This window comes from Acanthopagrus latus, chromosome 13 (assembly GCF_904848185.1).
Source record: "Acanthopagrus latus isolate v.2019 chromosome 13, fAcaLat1.1, whole genome shotgun sequence".
In the NCBI taxonomy this organism is placed as follows: domain Eukaryota; kingdom Metazoa; phylum Chordata; class Actinopteri; order Spariformes; family Sparidae; genus Acanthopagrus; species Acanthopagrus latus.
This window is the reverse complement of record NC_051051.1, coordinates 2,126,377-2,145,727: the sequence shown is the minus strand read 5'-3', so window position 1 is coordinate 2,145,727 and position 19,351 is coordinate 2,126,377. Positions and strand designations below refer to the sequence as shown.

The 19,351-nt window shown below is 41.3% G+C and overlaps 1 protein-coding gene across 5 annotated transcripts in view; it reads left to right on the top strand.

The window, feature by feature from the left end:
- Positions 1-19,132, top strand: part of cpeb4b (cytoplasmic polyadenylation element binding protein 4b) — a 34,280-nt gene extending 15,148 nt beyond the window's left edge. The window contains exons 4-12 of one of the 5 annotated variants that reach the window (XM_037119064.1): positions 3,766-3,816; positions 7,629-7,652; positions 9,043-9,213; positions 9,363-9,452; positions 9,803-9,921; positions 10,091-10,205; positions 12,865-13,046; positions 14,299-14,570; positions 18,030-19,132. In XM_037119064.1, the coding sequence (XP_036974959.1) occupies positions 3,766-3,816; positions 7,629-7,652; positions 9,043-9,213; positions 9,363-9,452; positions 9,803-9,921; positions 10,091-10,205; positions 12,865-13,046; positions 14,299-14,526 (980 nt within the window). In that variant the 3' untranslated portion in view covers positions 14,527-14,570; positions 18,030-19,132. Of the gene's footprint in view, positions 1-3,765; positions 3,817-7,628; positions 7,653-9,042; positions 9,214-9,362; positions 9,453-9,802; positions 9,922-10,090; positions 10,206-12,864; positions 13,047-14,298; positions 14,628-15,598; positions 16,457-18,029 lie in introns of those variants that run through there. The other 4 variants (XM_037119063.1, XM_037119062.1, XM_037119065.1 and 1 more) reach the window with 4 other exon arrangements.
- The last annotated feature ends 219 nt before the right edge of the window (positions 19,133-19,351 follow it).

Below are 19,351 nucleotides of genomic sequence, written 5' to 3'. Positions count from 1 at the left end.
AATACAACAGCCCTTCAAATAATCCTTCCTTCATGAAGGTTATAATGTTGATGTTGTTTGGTCCATATTGTGTTCTGTTGACCGATGTATTTAAGCTATCCTCCAGAGATCGATCACTTGTTGGCCTGGCCCATGGTCAGATCAGAGTTGCTGCTTTTTACCATCTATCAGACACTTTTTTCCATCTGATTGCTGATGAAATAAATGTATTTAAAAACCGACTACTTAGATAAGGCTGTCTATAGTCACCAGTCTGTAGTCTCCAGCCCAATAACCTATAAATACATCAGCATTTCAGCCTTTCCAGTTCCCTCCTGCTGAAGTTAAATATTTTTTTAATTGGGTTCTTAGCTAGATGCCTGAATTAAGGTCTGTGGTTCACACACGCTTAAGATATTTTCACAGTGAATCGGCCCTGAAAATGCACATATGTCAACCGCTCTGGGGTGGACAGCATGGTAGAAACAGCTGGGTGTATATTCAGAACACTTGTATTAGCTAAAAAACAGAATCATGCATCAGAAACTGGACTCCAGCTGACTTTAGTTATTGATTAATAGAGACTAGCCAATGTCCGTTATTGGCTCAACGTGGTTAGGTAACATTGGCCAGTGCTAACCCTGTCAGTTACTGAATGCAGCAGGTAGCCAGTGTTGTTAACTGTTCAGGGGGTTGTAACTGACAGTAATTACAGATAGGAAGCGCTTAGTTAACAAAACGGACTGTGGCCAATATTGGCTACTGGCCACGAGGGGAGTAGCTTGTAGGAGTGGTGCTGGTAGTGATCAGTGTTTTAAAGGAACCCTGATTGATTGGCCATAGACTAGAGCTTTAGCAGTTACATTTCTTAGTATTTTATCACGTCAGTCATTGCATTTCTCTTTATTCCTGATTTAATCATATTGGACACATACAGCATTTCCCTTTGTGTTCAACACAAAACACACAATTTCACTACCAGAATAACGAGGTGAGTGAAAACTCGGCGCTGCAGACACTTCACCATCACCTCGTATTTATTTCTGCCTCACACCCACAGCGCTCAGCCACATCCAGCTGTGATCTAATGTTCTGCTGTCAAGCCAAAGTAAATCCTCCCTCAATATTAAGAGAATAAGTCTGAAAGGTTAGCTCATTAGCCACGTTTTGGTGTCTTAGAAGCAGCCATGCTGGCACACATTCCTGCGTCTGTTAGATCCAGGAGCTTGGCACCAGCAACAAAACAAGTTCTTCTTCTCAACTGAAGACCACAAGCTTCTGCTTCATTAGAAATCAAACCATGTAGGGTTTTGAAATTATGTTCAAATCGAACAAGTTTAGCAGAAGTATGTTGCTTCCTGTTAAAGCTGTTTATCTTTGCCTGTCTGGCTCTGTTTGTATGTGATACAGCAAATTAATGTCCTATATTCGCAAATCATTCTACTCTTCGTCCAGTTCCATATCACAGCATGTTTGTCTTTCCTCTCACATCTTTAATTTGACCTCATTTTTCTCATTCATTCTCAGCCATTTCCTTCGCATTACACTACCCCATTCTTTACTGTTTTCACATGATGCATCACACCATGTCCCTTATCTTTTTTTGTCTTGTATCCCTTGGCCTGCTGCTAAATATTATTCTATTTCTTCCTTGTTTTCATAATTATATTTTAGGCTTGTACAGCATTGTGCCAAGTGTAGCAGTGACTAAAGTGAGTCCCTTCCTTTCCCCTCAGAGCAAAGTAAAAAGAAAAAATCCTAATTACAGCAGATTTTCCTCGAGCGCTGACTCCTCTCCAGGCCAACTGTCTCCTGCTCCCTCCTGCTCCCTGTCACCCACATACATGCACATCTACACACAAATATAATAAACACAGACAGCTTGCGTGCACAAGCACATTTAGATACACGGAATCGGAGCGCAAATTCCTCATTGCGGCGGAACATATTGAACAAAGTGCGAGCCGTGAAGCCAGAGAACAGGCGAGGCAAAATGTCTACTGTAGAAGTGGCTTTGAATCGCTTCCAGCATTGTCCTGACTGACAGAAAGGATCTCTCTGTTCAGCCACAACACACACAGTCACACTCGCACACACTGCACTGCCCTGTGTGTGCTTGTGCATGCATGTGCTTCAACTGCTGCTGTGATGTACATGTAGGCAGCCAGCAGCTCGCAAATAAGGTTCACAGAGCGGGCACACACGAGCCCGCAGACACACGGGGATGTGGCGTGCTGACATGATTGCACACTTGCTCCTCAGAGACTATTAAAGGCTCTTAAATTCCAATATGATGGGTTGTGCTCAGATGGACTTTGATTTTGGGTGGTGCACCTACTGGCTCATGTATTACAAAGCTAAATTACAGAGGGAGTTACACTGTTGATTCGGCAGTGCAGCCTAGAGGAAATTAGCTCGTCTGTGTGACCTGTTTTTTGTTGGCACCTCAGATTTTTGTTTAATTAATTAAGATTGTTTTAGTATCAGAGTGAAATTTGATGCCAATAACGTCCACACTGTGATTAACGGGCTTGATTGTATGGAAACCTTCATCACAGTGTGGTGTAGCAGAAGCCACGGGTGGTCCGTCCTGGTTTCTGTGGTCTAGTTCTGCTTTATGCACCACATCTACTGAGCACTGTTGGGCTCAATAGGCAGGGTGTGGGGGAGGGGCCACCAGATTTCCATGTGACCGGGGCATCGGAATGCACCAATCACAGGGCGGTCCGTACCCGTACAACAATGGTTGTACTATTTCAGCTCTTTCATCTCATTATCCCTCTGCAGCGAGCGGGCCTTGAATAACTTTGAAGCTTGTTTGGCATCATAACATGTATTTGTGTGGGTGTGTGCGTATGCGTGTGCACGTGTGCGGGCGAGATGAGGCCTCGCAAGTGGCTCAGTGTAAAATGTACGATGTGAGGCTCAGAGAAAGAGGCACACGATGGGAGGAAGAGAGATGGTTAGTGTCCCAGAGATGTAGCCTCTGATAAGACTGACGTGGAAGCAACACTCAGTTTACTCGTACTTGTTATAGACACATATGTACACTCATAATGCACTTAAAGGGCAGCTCCACCAATATTACACATGTTTACAGGGAGTCCTGCTTGTGTGGAAAAAAAGAACAAACTAGTTTAAAGTATTTTGTGGCTGAAGTGGAATCTGCATATAATCTGATAAATTGCCTCCACTCATGGGTAAGTTGCATTGTGGGTAATGTAGGCACCAGTATTTGAAAAACACATGCAGCTTCCTCTGGAGCCACAAAAGGCTTTATAATATTTTGCTCCACAGTATAACCCCCCGAGACATGTCGACACGCTTTGATATATAAATATGGCGGAATTTCCCTTTAATAACAATACACTCTTCTGAACAAATCAGACTATTCAAACAAAAACGATGTGAGCTCAAGAACACCATCATGGTCGAAGCCTCTTGACAAACTAGGAAAAGCGTAACTGATGAGCGTTCTCTACATTTTTAATCCGTCATTTCTGCGGTTGCCATTTTTGTTAAATCTAAAAATGGGGCTGAAACCTCAAAGTGAAAATGTTACTACAATCAACACATTCATTCACAAAGCCATGTGGAGCAGGGGATATTGTCCAGAAAGTTCCATACTATTCCATCTTCTCATTCATCCTGAAACATACAGGCTTTGGTTTAGAATAATGAATCCCGGTACAAAACATTGGTGTGATAAATTCGGACAGAAACGTTTGTTAAAACTCTCCCTCCGTCTGTCGCTGTGTTAAAGGTTTCTGTTCTCTGTCTGTGCAGGTCGTCTGGGGTTCCCTCATCCAGGAGGAGACAACCCTCTGCCTCTTAATGGTGCGTACAGCAATCCGCTCAGGTTTTCAAATCATCAGGAGCTTGTGTGCATTATGATAGCGATGATTATTTTGGCAAACTGAATTAGAAATGATTGGATATGCTTTTAAACATAGTTGAATTAAATGTCAATCTTTATTTAAGAGGACATGCTTTTTAAAATAGTTTTTTTCTTGAATCTAAATTAAAATCACCAAAAAGTTAACAAACAACAAAGACCCTGTACTAACAACATGCTCCTCAGGTGTGTTATGTCAGTTTTTCCCCAGTTCAGTGGACATATATTTAGTACAGCTCACAGATAGCTGGATGGGACGAGTTCACCTTGATTGTTTGTGTCGGGTGACTTTGAAGCTTCGTGTGCTCGCGCCCACCTGGGATTGGATCCGACCAGAACGTTGTGTGGCCCACCAGCACACCTCTGCTTCATAAATGTCACCATGAAACAAACACTGACATTTTCACGTTTGTTCTCTTAAAAGCAGTTTTAACCAAACAAGAATTTCTGTTGATGACCTTTCACAACGGTCCCTCAAATGAATAGATGGATGAGGAGGAGATGAGTGGATGGAGAGGTTTCTGACACCAGTCAAATTAATGGACATCTAGACAGAATGAGATATGAACGAATGAGAATGAGAAAAAAAAGACGTTAGGAAATGGAATAGCTACATGTAACTTAGCTCAAGTAGTATTATTAGTGCCATTCTTCTCTCTGAGTATAAGGATTTATGTTTGGTGGATTACTCTTATGCTTTTCCTTTATTTCATTTCCTTCAGTGTTTTATATTTATACATTTTGTATTTATATATTAAAGAGACAGGAGCTAACACTGCACTTCAGTCACTGAGGGAGTACAGTGATGCAGAACTGCACAATATAACAAAGCCGATGTGTTTTTTGAGCACTAAAGCATTTAAATCTATTCTAGTAGTAACCCAAAATAAAAATCCAAAATGAGCCTGATATGACTCCCACTGTAGTCTGGGATTGTTTTTAGGCATGTTATCTTTTATGATAGATACAGAGACAGTTATCAGTTGGTTGGTGACATGCAACAAATAATTCACACCAGGGAATTTGCCATTATGTAATATTGTTCTTAGGTCAGTATAATAGCAAAAAATGACACTTTTTATAGCTTTTTGTTTTTGACTCTATATATTCTTCCTGTGTTGCTTATGATTCTAAAAACTACTGTGAATATAGTTAATTAGATTCCTGGTTACTTGAGTTACCCCATATGTTCGTGGTACACACAAGATAGAAAGCCTGTGTGCAAACGACAGTTTCTCTGTCAGACGACTAGATAAAAATCTGGTTAATCTCTCAAACATTCCGCAGTTTCCACAACAGCGGTTTGATATTGTGCTACCTCTACTTTGCCTCATTCCCGTATAATCACGTAGTTGTGGCCTTTGCCTTCTGATCCCGGGGCCAGCATGTAAAACAGGAGAGGACCAGCAGTTCCTTTACAAGATCGCTGGGTCACATGGTGAGATCACATGGTCAGGAGCTGTCATCAAGCCCTGAGACAGATGGTGCCAGCGGATAGGCAGGATTCAGAGGTTGCACACCATCTCTCTCTCTATCTCTCTATCTCTGTATCTCTCTCTCTCCCCGCCTCTCTCTCTATCTGTTTCTTGCATTCCTCATTCTCTTGATCGTTCACTCTCATTTTCTCTCACCCCCACACAGATTTTATATCAGCTTGTTTCTCCATCTCTTCCAATCTATTTTTCTCTCTCACACACATTTCTTTTTATAGCACTCTCTGCTCTCTTTCAATCTGCTTTCCTGTTCTCTCTCTCTCTCTCTCTCTCTCTCTCTCTCTCTCTCTCTCTCTCTCTCTCTCTCTCTCTCTCTCTCTCTCCCCCTTTCTAGTTCTCTCTGACCCTCCTCCCCCCTCCCTCCAGAGTTAATGTCCATCTGGGTTGGAAAGTCCACTGAGGGAGCTGAGGATTATTGCTTGTGTGTTCTGGCCTCTTCTTCATCCTCTCCCTGTTCCTGCAGTTTTAGACGGGGTCGTTGCTTCAGTTTCCCCAGTGTCCACATTTTAATTTGTTTCACTACAGCTCTGCCGAAGAAACATTATTTCCCAGTGAGCGTATTAAGTGGAATGAGTGAAAAGAGCATCGTCTTGTGTACACATGTGACCATGAACTGCATTGTGGGCTGATGAACCTGTTAGATGGGTTACAGACATGTTTTATGGCAGAAGAGGAAATTAGATTTCCGCAGAATGAATTAAACAAAAAGAAATGAGTGTGCTGCCCATCGGGGTAATTTTACATTTACAAAAATTAGAAGGTGATGTAGAGGTCTTCATACCTTCTCAACAGAATTATTAAAACGGTGAAACATCACTCTTTCAATCGCTCTTAGATTGAACTCTGATTTTAGACGATACCACGTTGCTTTCAAGTAGTGAAAAGAGGCTTTGTTTACCTCAGTGTGCCTCCTGCCGTTGCCATGTTTTACATAGCGAGCACACTGTGGCTACCTGGAAGAGTTCAGCAGAGGCAGATGGCCTCGTGTCTACCTACGTAGGTTCGTAAGAGTGGAAGGCGCCCTTCCTCTCTCCTCGGTGCCACGGCTGCCTTCCTTGACCGCAGTGCTGCTGTCGTGTTTGTAGTGGAAACAGGAGAGGTTGCAACGGTAACCACTGGCTGTCATAGACGCACTTTGTTTGGAAGATCTAAAGCGAGACCGTAGGAGAGTGTGAAACACTTCTGCTAGTTTCATTTTCTTTTTGTGTGTGAGACAGTTCAGCCCCCTGTAGTTTGCCACAGTGGTGCCTACTCTGCTGTGGTATCAGCTACAGGGGCAAACAGAGAAGCTTACATCACAGTGTTGAGTCTCGCTTCAGTCAGTGAGGCTGCACTCAGTCCGCTGGCTTCAGGGTTTGTACAAAGTCTTTAAAATGCTGTATTATAACTGTCACGTTTTCAAGGCTAATTGCGCTTAAATTCATATATACTCAGAGAAAAATGATTGATTTTCAGCATAATTGTGCTTCACAATCACTTCTGTAAAATCTTTTAATTATCAAGATATAACGATTCTGTCTTCATAAGTTTGTTTTCCATTCGCTGAGCAGTAAATCTTCCTGATCCAAACATCCAAACCTCACAGTGATATGAATACCTGGTAAAATAAAATAATTACATTATAAACTGTTTGCTGTTGTTATAACTGAATTCTGTAAACTTTTTTTGCAATTGCATTTACTCTGACAGTTTAGAAATGATGATAAAAGCCTCGGGAGTCTGAACATGTGATGAGTGATGACTTCTTACTCTTGATATCAGAATGAACTCTGTGACTTATCAGTCTTTTCAACACTAATGAATGTGTTAGTGCTGCGTGAGTGTAATGAAGTCTTTGATGCTGAGTGGATTTGTCTCTTTGTTTACGGACTGAAGTGGTGTGTGTGTGCTCATCTATCTTACTATCTCACAGTATTCCTGATGAACTGTGGCGTGCCTCAGGGTCCACTTCTTGGACAATTTTATATTTCCCTTTTTTGTTTTGGCTTTTATATGATTCTGGGCAGAATATCTCTCTATTCATTAAAGCTGAACTGGAGAAGCCAGGATCCACAGACCTGAGTGTAAACTTGTACTAATAAAGTATTAGGATGAAGTTTTCACCAGCTGATTATGATTCAGAGATGGTTTATAAAACAGAGGCAGGAAGACGATGAATCATCGCTCTATTTTCATGAACCACCGGGTACATTTATCGGTACAGTGTATTATGCATCATTTATAATCACCCTCTCTTTGATTTGTCCTTATTCCACATGCAGCCAGGAATTATAGCAGGAGACGAGGTAAAATATAATCATGGATATATTATGTCCCTTTTCCAGTTGAAGTTCAACTGCAGGTCTCAATATTTTGTCTTATTTGCGATGTTAAGTCGTTCTTTAATGACTTCACTGGTTGCGGGGCGTTTGGTTGTTGCCTGTGTTTACAGTCTGCATGATTGTCTTCAGTGTCGAGCCTTGCTGTGAGCTTGTGACGTGATCTTCTGCATCTTTCATCCTTTATTGTGTGTTTTTCTTGTTATGCTCGGCTTCCTTTTTTTTCTCCACACACACAAGATGCAAGATTCTTACATCTAACAATAGCTGCAAAAACACACAAACATACACTGCTACAAAAACCTCAGTATGGGGTCAGGCACTTGGCCGGACACACTCGCACACACATACCACCTCTCACACAGCACATACTGTAAGCTCAGGCTAACTCCCTTGCATAAATCTGTATAAAGCAGCTCAGGGCATGCTGTATAGGAGCAGGGATAGGTTAGGGAGGGCTTAACCTCTACCACACACACACACACGCACATCCACTATTTAGACTTGCTTACTGAGAGGACTACTGTGCTTATTTGAGACAAGCTGCATGCATGTCCAGTCCTCCATTCACATCACAGTTGCTGGCTGTGTGCGCATGACATTCTGTCCATTTCATATTTCTTGTTAATCGTTCAGACTGGATTTTTTACAATATCTCCACGCTCATGAAGAAACACTTGACCTTCTTGATTGTGTCTTTATTTTTAAATAGGCGGTATTATTATAATTTTTGGATTGTCTTTAACATTTGTATTCTGCATGTTACGCTTCTCTCCTGCTGCTGTTTTTCCTGTCAGACGGCAGTATTTTAATGTGATCAGTCTGTGTAGTTTTGGGGAAGACATTTGTGTTCCTGACTGAATTCACTGAATAAACAAACTGACCTTGGAAGACAACACCTTTTCATACTGTGTTTATTTTTGGCGGACCCTGCCACCTGTATAGCTTTGAACAGTGTTCTTGGGACTTTTTTCCCCCTCTGAGAACAGATTGTTTATTCAGTATTAAAATTCTGAGTTCTCCCAAACTACACAATGTCCCTTTAAAGATGTTAATGGGTCTGCAGAAGGACTCAGCTAACCAGAGGACATTAAAGCCACACTTGGTCCAAGGAGATAGAAATGTGTTTGAATGCATTCCTAAAAAGGTGCGTTACATGTCTTGTTGATGTGGCAAGTGATGTCAGGTCAAGGAAAATCTAAGACAGGTGGATGACTCATTGTGGTCAGTGGTGAATGAGCAGAGATAATCCTGCCCATGTTCAGTTGTCATCACTACCTCAGTGTTGTCACCATGACAACCTTTCCTGTAGTTCTCTCTCCAGGAATTAAACCTTTCCTGCTCTTCTCTCTCTCAGGCCACTCCTCTCTTTTCCCTATGGAAGATGGTTTCCCTGATGACGAGCGTGGCGATCAGGGTCTCGCCGGCCTCGGCTCGCCACACTGCTTCCCGCACCAGAACGGAGAGCGTGTCGAGCGCTACTCGCGCAAGGTCTTCGTGGGAGGACTGCCCCCCGACATAGATGAAGGTAAAGCAGTCGCATTGAGATCTAAAATAATTATTTCATCTCTGGGGATGGAAAATGGACGTAACTTGAGGGAAAGGTATACCATAAGATGCCATCAGATATTACACCTGCACACTCACGGTGCGTGTGTTGTGTCTGCTTTATTTCAGATGAGATTACAGCCAGTTTCCGGCGTTTCGGACATCTGTTTGTGGACTGGCCTCACAAAGCGGAGAGCAAATCTTATTTCCCCCCTAAAGGTATGTGAAGATGGCTGCACCTTCAGTCTGTGCTGCTTTCTCTTGTCACTGCTCACCGTTTAATTTATGACTACAAAAGACTGAAGTCTGAGTCTTTGTTACAGCACTGTGTGTTAGCTTATGTGTTATACCTCCACTGTTGATACGTGTGCGTCTGTGCAGTCTTTTGCCTGTTACGTGAAGCATTTTGCATGTTGGACCATTTGCGTTCGCCACAGGAGGGTATAAACAGGAAGTGTGTTGTGATCACGCTGACAGTCACAGTAATCACTGCTCTGAACTCCAGTGTGACTCTTTGTCTATACATTGCTTCCCATGCAGCATGAATAACCCTGCTGTATTCTGTATAGGCTACGCCTTCCTGCTGTTCCAGGATGAGAGCTCAGTGCAGGCTTTGATCGATGCCTGCATTGAAGAGGACGGCAAGCTGTACCTCTGTGTGTCCAGCCCCACCATCAAAGACAAGCCGGTCAGTGGGAACACACACAAACGCACCCATCTGCTCCGGCTGTGTCCTCTGAGCTCAGTGAAACTATTTGTTATGACTTTTACTTGACTTTACGAGTAAAGTTTGTTTGAAACTGTACCCAGTGCAGTTTATTTCTCGAGCTGAAACCTGTTGCTCTCGTGTGTGACAGGTCCAGATCCGCCCGTGGAACCTGAATGACAGTGATTTTGTGATGGATGGATCTCAGCCTCTGGACCCGAGGAAAACCATCTTTGTGGGAGGTGTCCCTCGTCCGCTCCGTGCAGGTAGCCCGCATTTTTGTATCTTTATATAGAAGACTTAGATAAATTAACAACAAATGAGAGTTTGCAAGGCAAGTCTAATATTTCTAATATTATCTAGCTGAATATATAATATTAACTTCGTAATATAGACGTTTTAGTTTTTCTTATCTTTTCAGTTAACCGGCTTGTAACTCTTGCATATGTTTAAACTGTTCATCTCAAATAGCAACTCTAAGTACTCGCCCTTCACTTGCCGTGCTCCTCGTGCTTCATCCCAGTCTTTGAAGTGCCAGCTTTTAACAAAATTCTCCTTTCTGTAAGACACTGCAGCGTGATCAGCCTGTGTTCATAATAAACATTAGACTTGCTGGAGGGCAGAGCTAAAAGAAGCTCTGTGCCAGTGAAAATCGGCTTTGACCTACACTGGTCCCATCAGGAAGTCGTCTCTGTGGCACGCTGTGCTGTGCAGAATATTAAATTCCCTTTTATCCTGATAGCGATGTTATGTGTGCTGTGTGTTCATGTTGTCTGCACCGCACCGTTGTTGTGGTGATGACCAAGGTCACAGGACCCTGCAGTGCATTAAATGTTTTATGAGACTGTGTCGAAATTTACATGTGCAAAATCTATTAAAAAAAACCCTGCCATTTGACTTTTTTCATGTTTTAACTTGTAGAGCTGTATTGTAAATCTTCAGGGCTGTCTCCCCCCAATTTGCATATTTTTCCACTGCTATTAAGAAAAACAGATGCAGGTTTTAAATAACTTAAATCTGTTTGTTGCAGCTGTTTTCGAAGCTGAACTTCTCTCGCATGTGACCCACCAAACACTGCTGGACTTAAATCCATCCTGTGCCGGCGGCTGTAAGCTGTCAGATGATGATGAACTCTCAGTGATTGTGTTCACTGGCTTTATCTGTTAAAGGGGCACTACGTCATTTTTGGAAGAAATTCAGACTCCAAATTTTAACGTTTACAATATTAAGGAGGTAATAATACAAACTGAGAATGATTCATGTTTTCTGTCCCTGAACAAACAAGATGTTCTCAGAGCAAAATAGGGTCCCAAAACACTGTTTGAAAGTAGAAAGGTGGCAGGGTCTGCCACATACACTATATTACCAAAAGTATTCGCTCACCCATTCAAATGATCAGAATCAGGTGTTCTAATCACTTGGCCTGGCCCCAGGTGTATAAATTCAAGCACTCAGGCATGCAGACTGTGAAACAAGACATTTGTGAAAGAATGGGCCGCTCTCAGGAGCTCAGTGAATTCCAGCGTGGAACTGTCATAGGATGCCACTTGTGCAACAAATCCAGTCGTGAAATTTCCTCGCTCCTAAATATTCCACAGTCAACTGTCAGCTCTATTATAACAAAATGGAAGCGTTTGGGAACAACAGCAACTCAGCCACGAAGTGGTAGGCCACGTAAAGTGACGGAGAGGGGTCAGCGGATGCTGAAGCGCATAGTGCAAAGAGGTCGCCGACTTTCTGCACAGTCAATTGCTAGAGAGCTACAAACTTCATGTGACCTTCAGATTAGCCCAAGTACAGTACGCAGAGAGCTTCATGGAATGGGTTTCCATGGCCGAGCAGCTGCAGCCAAGCCACACATCACCAAGTGCAATGCAAGGCGTCGGATGCAATGGTGTAAAGCACGCCGTCACTGGCCTCTAGAGCAGTGGAGACGCGTTCTCTGGAGTGATGAATCACGCTTTTCCATCTGGCAATCTGATGGACGAGTCTGGGTTTGGAGGTTGCCAGGAGAACGGTACATTTCAGATTGCATTGTGCCAACTGTGAAATTTGGTGGAGGAGGAATTATGGTATGGGGTTGTTTTTCAGGAGCTGGGCTTGGCCCCTTAGTTCCAGTGAAAGGAACATTGAATGCTTCAGGATACCAAAACATTTTGGACAATTCCATGCTCCCAACCTTGTGGGAACAGTTTGGAGCGGGCCCCTTCCTCTTCCAACATGACTGTGCACCAGTGCACAAAGCAAGGTCCATAAAGACGTGGATGACAGAGTCTGGTGTGGATGAACTTGACTGGCCTGCACAGAGTCCTGACCTGAACCCGATAGAACACCTTTGGGATGAATTAGAGCGGAGACTGAGAGCCAGGCCTTCTCGACCAACATCAGTGTGTGACCTCACCAATGCGCTTTTGGAAGAATGGTCAAAAATTCCTATAAACACTCTCCTCAACCTTGTGGACAGTCTTCCCAGAAGAGTTGAAGCTGTAATAGCTGCAAAAGGTGGACCGACATCATATTGAATTCTATGAGTTAGGAATGGGATGGCACTTCAGTTCATAGAATGAGTAAAGGCAGGTGAGCGAATACTTTTGGTAATATAGTGTATAAACAAAGTGAAACAGTGCGACATTGTGTTGTCCTTCAAGGTCAGTTTGTTTATTCAGTTTATACAGTCATGAAACCACAGGGAGTTTGTTTATTTAGCTTGTTTAGGGCAAAATAATGTTCAGTGAAGAACTTTCTGTCCTGACTAGAATTTCCTCCCTAAAACTACAGAGTGAACCTTTAATCCTGTGTGTGTGTGTGTGTGTGTGTGTGTTGTCATCATATGAAGGTTTCTTTTATGCGTACTTGTCTTTCGCTTCTGTGCGTCAGACTCGTCTTGGTGAACGTCTTGTTGAGATGGTTCTGTGTGTGTTGCAGTGGAGCTGGCCATGATCATGGACCGCCTGTACGGCGGCGTTTGCTACGCTGGCATCGACACAGACCCTGAGCTGAAGTACCCCAAGGGAGCGGGGCGGGTCGCCTTCTCTAATCAGCAGAGCTACATTGCTGCTATCAGTGCTCGCTTTGTACAGCTGCAGCATGGAGAAATCGATAAACGGGTGAGTGGAAAGAAAAGAGACCTCAGTGTTTTTCGTCCTCTCCTCTCGGCCCCCTTCTTTCTTCATTTGTCACCCCCACGTCTCACTTCCGGTCGTGTTTCTCTCCAACTTTCCTCACCTTTGCCCCATTTCTGAGTTCTGCTAAAAGACAGAAGCTCTTGAGTAAAACATTTCATACTCTATACAGAATTTTTTTTACTACTCTTTACTAAGTTAATTTCTTCAAACCTGGTCGCAAACAAAAAACTAGTTTAAGCTCCTGTGTGCTGCATGGGAGAAAAATGATGACAAAACAAAACCAAAGAACTTTTTTACAAATTCAGGCTGGACTCAAAATGTCTGCCGTCGAGTGAGAGCAGCGAAAAGATGGTTACAGTTAGAAGTACAAGAACAGGAAAAGTCTATCAGTTATCAGTTACAGGCAGGTGGAGGCTGATTATTGATTAGAGTGTTGAAGTAAGAGAGGTTTAAGTGTTTAGATTCGTCATCATTGACTGTTTCCAGCAGCAGAGGAATGACAGTATCACAGCTTGAGGTGACTTGTAATCGAATTGACCTGAATGTTATTCACATTTGCACAGCAGAGCTGAGTGAACGAGAGAGAGCCGAAATATTGAGTTAACATCATAAAATAAAATGCTGAAATAATAGTATGCTGCCTTCTCATTTGCATAATTGGTGTGTAGATTTTAAAGCGACATTTACTCGCTAATAGCACAGTTCCTCATCACTGAGCAGTCGGAAAAGAAAGCGAGTGGTGTGTAGTTTGGTCTGGAGAGGCAGTTTGAGCACATGCAGTTCTTCTACATGTAGCAGCTCACTGTGGCTGCTCATCGTTCCACCACAATATTTCAAACCAGTCTGCTGGCAAAATGCCATGTTTTGTTTTGTTGAAGCATTTCATGTGACTGCTTCATAAAAAGAGTCATCCTGTCCTCCCCAGTTGAACTCTTTAAAAGGTGCAATATGTAACAATCAGCCGCCTGTCAAATTCATACTCCAACATCTCCAGAGTAACCATTAACTGGCAGGTTCAGGTGTGAAAGTCAGTTCAGGCTCCTGAAGGTTCGAGCTGCACATTATAGACCAGTAGCAGAAAATCTTTAGCATACTAACTTTAAAGAAGCTGCATACCATGTTTTCAGATTTACCTCTGAAAAACATCTAGAAGACCGATTTACTCAGAATCTTTAGTTTGCAGGAACAATCAAAAACTGACTGAAATCTGAACGACCCTCTTCTCTGACTGCAGGTGGAAGTGAAGCCATACGTGCTGGATGACCAGCTGTGCGATGAGTGCCAGGGAACTCGCTGCGGCGGGAAGTTTGCGCCGTTCTTCTGCGCCAACGTCACCTGTCTGCAGTACTACTGCGAGTACTGCTGGGCGGCCATCCACTCGCGCGCCGGACGAGAGTTTCACAAACCCCTGGTGAAGGAGGGAGGCGACCGACCCCGTCACATCTCCTTCCGCTGGAACTGAGCGGAGGACAGAGAGGGAGAGGCAGCAGGGGAGCAGGAGGGCAGGTAGTGCAGGAGTCGCAAATCATTGTACAAATAAATGCACTTTTCTGTTGCTGGTTCCTTTTCGCTCTAATTTCACTGAACCTTTTTCTCATTTTTTTTTTCTAAGTTAATATATATCTATATTTTGAAGATAGAAAAGAAAACTGGAATTATATCCAAATATGTCCAGCAAGGAAAAAGATGTGTAACATAATTTTATTTATGCGTTTGATTTTTGAAATATTTTTATGAGTTCTCAAAAAATACATATATTAGAACGTTTGAGGTGTGATATGGTACTCTGCTATTCAATTGGCATATTTTTTCCAAACGATGTATTTAATTTTAATTTTGATACGAGACGCCCCAAAACAAATACACTTCATTTGACATTTGATGGACTTCTTTTGTAGCAGAGCTCTTTGCTTTTTGTGTTGTACCGAGTCTCCCGAGCAAACAAGTTACGATTGGCTGTTTGTTTTTTTTTTTGAGAGCTGCGATTCAAGTTTCCTATTGACACAAGAGGCTCCAGAGCAAATGTGAATTGAAAAAGGTGTTGCTAAAGAAGAGTGCACTTATTTCCATTTTAAAGAGTGCAGATCCAGTATATGAGACCCTTAGTAGTGAACCAAAGCTGAATCTTGATTAACTTTACAGAACAGAGAGGGCCCACTGCAGAACGACATGGATACTTTTCCCTCCCAGATCAAAATGTTTGAACCTTTTTTCTTTTTATGATTTCCAAGATCATACGAATATTGACGTTACTTGAAAAACCACAACGAAATTATAGCAACACACATATTTGGGTTTTGATCTCCATTTTGACATGCAAAAACTAATACCTCAAACTCAGCTGCTAATGTGCCGAATACAGTTTAAAAAAGAAAGAAAGAAAGCAAGAACGAAAACATTGTCACCCGCTGGTGTTCTCCTTTCCTTAGAAGTATAATCAAAGGGAAGTGATGCAACAGGCAGAGTGTGATGTGACTGGCACAGTTTTGTACTCACTTGCTTCATCACCTCCTTATTTTTGTAATCAAACCCAGGGTTGTGCTAGGGACAGAGCAGAGCATGGTACAGTATGCGGCGTATTAGGGGAATGTATGGCGTAGGGAGGCTACAGGAGAGACAGACAGGCTTACTGGTCAAGAGATGAGTCCAGCCCCACTCCCCCTCCTCATGTCTGCCTGCGGCCTCCGCTGCTGAGCTAGCAGCTAACAGAGGTTAAGGGATCTAAACCTGCGGCGCTTGGATCCACATCCTTCAGGACTGAGGTTAAGGTAGCCCCTCGAGAGAAGGCTGGTCGAGCAACCACCTTTTTATATTGCAGTTTCTACGGGGGAACGCCTGTCTTTGGTAGAGTTTTTTTTTTCCTCCTTTTTTTTAAAAACGCATTTGTGCAATTCTCCCAAGTCTTTAATGAAAAGGTTCTACTTTGCATCCGAGAGTCAGCTACGCCTAATGAAAGAAGCAATTAAAGTCTATCTGATTTCCGAAAAAATCGTCGGCACACATTTGAGTCGCGGAGGGAATCTGCCCTTTCGGCGAACCCTCGATCCTTTCTCCCGCCAAGCTAATCCAACTCAGCATCCAGTGTTTTTGAAGCATAAATGAAGATAGTCTCTGCAGTGTGCTCCACTACTGCACACTTGTTACCCACATGCAGTTTTCTCTTGAGAACGGTCGGTTCTACGCAGTGGCTTATGGGAACCAAAGATGGCTGTGCAGTAGTGGGTCATACTGCAGCTCATTTCTTGTTTTAGGTTTTTATTCTTCGTTTCTTTCTCATTTCTTCAAGGACGTTTTTTTTTCATATATATTCTTTTTTTTTTTAAATCGGTCACTTCTTCTGCCCAGTTTTGCTTAACTGTCAAGCCCAGCGAACCAAAGATTGGCCTTGAACATAATATATATATATATATATATATATATATATATATATATATATATATATATATATATATATATATATATATATATATATATATATATATATATATATATATATATATATATATATATATATATATATATATATATATATATATCTCTGACAGAGCAGTCTAAACCCATTAGAACACCGGTGGAAAGAAACAACAGGGCTTGCAGACAGACACACACACACACACACACATATACACACACATACACACACACACACACACACACATACACACAAGGCCTCACACTCTCCATAGCTCAAAATGGAGGTGCACGCTGGAAGGCACTAGTTCTTTTTAATCTCAAATAGGTCTGCGTGTTTGGGGACAATTTAACATAACGTGCACATTCACACAGCGAAAGTAAAACTAATCCTCACATTTGTTTGACGTTTTTAAGTCACTCAGTGGCGACCTACTAGCCGAGCATTTAAACATGTCAGGGAGTTAGTACAGAAACTTGATTATACACACTAGTGAGACACGTATCCTCATATCGGCGTGGTGTCGTTGCACCAGTTTTGCACCCTGGACATTAGTTTTGGTGCGGTGGGTGAGCATTTTAGAAGTTAAAACACTTTGTGAAGAATTTGCTGTTAAATGAGATGAAAAAAAAAGATTATTTTATACATGGCCTGCTGATTTTTGGTACAGTGTTTTCTAGCTAAATTATTTTGTCATGCACATATAAACATTTATTATGCACTACTTTTCTAAATATTTTTTCTTTTTCCAACAGTCATTTTAGGCACATTTTTCACAAATGGGGAAACTCCTTTTTGCAATACCTCAATTTTTCACATTGTGAAAGGTAGCTTTTGTACTTTTGTTACTGAGAGATCTGCATATATGGAAATGTTCATTTTACGAAAAAAAAAAAAGTTGAGTGATTTCAATATATATTATTTTCAGTTATGCTTTTTATACATTTCAGTGCTGAGGAAACTTTACAACTAAGTGCGCACTTGTGTTGATGCGACTTCAGATCTGCAGAGGAGAGACCAAAGTGTAACGCTCTCTTGGTCTTAGCTTTTCGTACACTAGATGTTTCCAGTCAATCTGGTCAATAACAGCATGGCGAGAATTAAAAAAAAAAAAAAAAACAAAAGAAAAAAAGACTGTAAATTAAAATTGATGTTAATGTCTCTAAACATGGCTATACTAGTTGGAAAATGGTAACTTCTGTCTTGGTTTCCTCTCCATAGATGGAGTATAACATATTATAAGGAGAATGCAAAATTTGGTTCACGCTTAACGCTGAATCTTGTATCACAAGAATGGATGTTTGGTGTTTAGATATTTTAATATTTGAAAAAAAAAAAGTATATATATATTCTTGAACTTGCCAACTAGCACCTATTGTAATCCTTAGCATGCATGACAAAAAAAAAAGAGAAAATGACAAGTACATGAATTAGCTATTAAAATTAATTGTTGTGGTGTGCACCAAATGTTTCTCAACTATTCAGTTGTTAAGGACACCCCAAACCCGCTCTCACCTCACCTCACCTCACCTCACCTCACCCCTCCCCCTCAGCTCCTCCCCCTCCCCCCCAACGTGTCGATCTCCTTCGCTTCCCCATTCGCAGACCTCTGCAGGATGCACATGACGGAGAGATAAAAGACGAGAAACAAGACAGAAACGAACTTTAAAATCGATTTTTTTTCGGGCAGTGCAGGACTTTGAGCATCCTTCTAGAACACTGTTTAAAAGACTTGAGAACTCATCCCCGCTGTCTGTCGAGGTGATCTTATATAGACCTATCTGGAGGAAGGGGAGCTTAAAGACTTGAATGTGGTAAATGTTGCAAGTTAACTTCAAGTTGTTATGTGCAATACTTCTTTTGAACCTTTTTCCAGATAAAGACTCTTTGCAATGTAATTCTTTAATGCCATTTTTAATTGCAGACATTTAATTAAAGAAGATGTTAATATGTTTTTCACAGTCATTTTCTACTGTTATTGTAATCCTTTTCATGCTGGTGTTTGTAAAAAAGAAAAGAAATCAAACTATTTGTACTAATATAAATAATTGAAGTTATTTTTAAAACATTAAAGGTTTTGTGCTCATTTGCTTATTTTATTTATTTTAAGCTACTGTGATTGATTGCATTGTAATTATTAGGTCAACAATGTATTTAGCTGTTTATTGGTATATTTTTAATTGGAATGTATAATTGATTTTTATAATTTTGATCAGATTTTTGTTATATTTTTGAGGTGAAGCTTTTAATATGTTAAAGTGTCTAGTTTTTACTAATTGCTATATTGTGCTCCACAATATATGGTTCACATTTTCTGAAGGAAAATAAATATTTAAATTGTTGTCTGTTTATGATGTTACTTAATGGCAAGATTTCAATAGTTTTTAACTGTGTATGGGAAGGTTGTTGTATTTAGTAATAGCATTTTTTACTTAAGATATCACCTTAATTTTTATTGTCATTTCACTTTATAAGTTCCTATTTTTGTATTTTCCTTTCTAATTAAGTTATGTAATACGGATATGTCCATATTTCTAGGAGTTGGTCTGTAGAAGTTCTGGTGAAACGAAAAAGAAAAATCTAATGTTATTTAATTGTTTGCAGCCAACTATTTATAACAGTATGCATAATTTTTAAATATTTGTAATGTGAAATGTTGAATGAAATAAATCTTAACTGTGATGAAAATGTGTGGTCGGCGTGTTTCTTCGTGTTCGCTGTCTGAAGCGCTGATGAGGTCGTGTTATATCACCACGGCGACGATCAGTTAAAGTCGTCACATGTTCATTGTTGTCATTCTTTGAAAGGACAGATGTGCATATTTGGCCTTAAAGGGCAACTCCGCCAAATGTACACATTAAGGTGTGTTTACAGG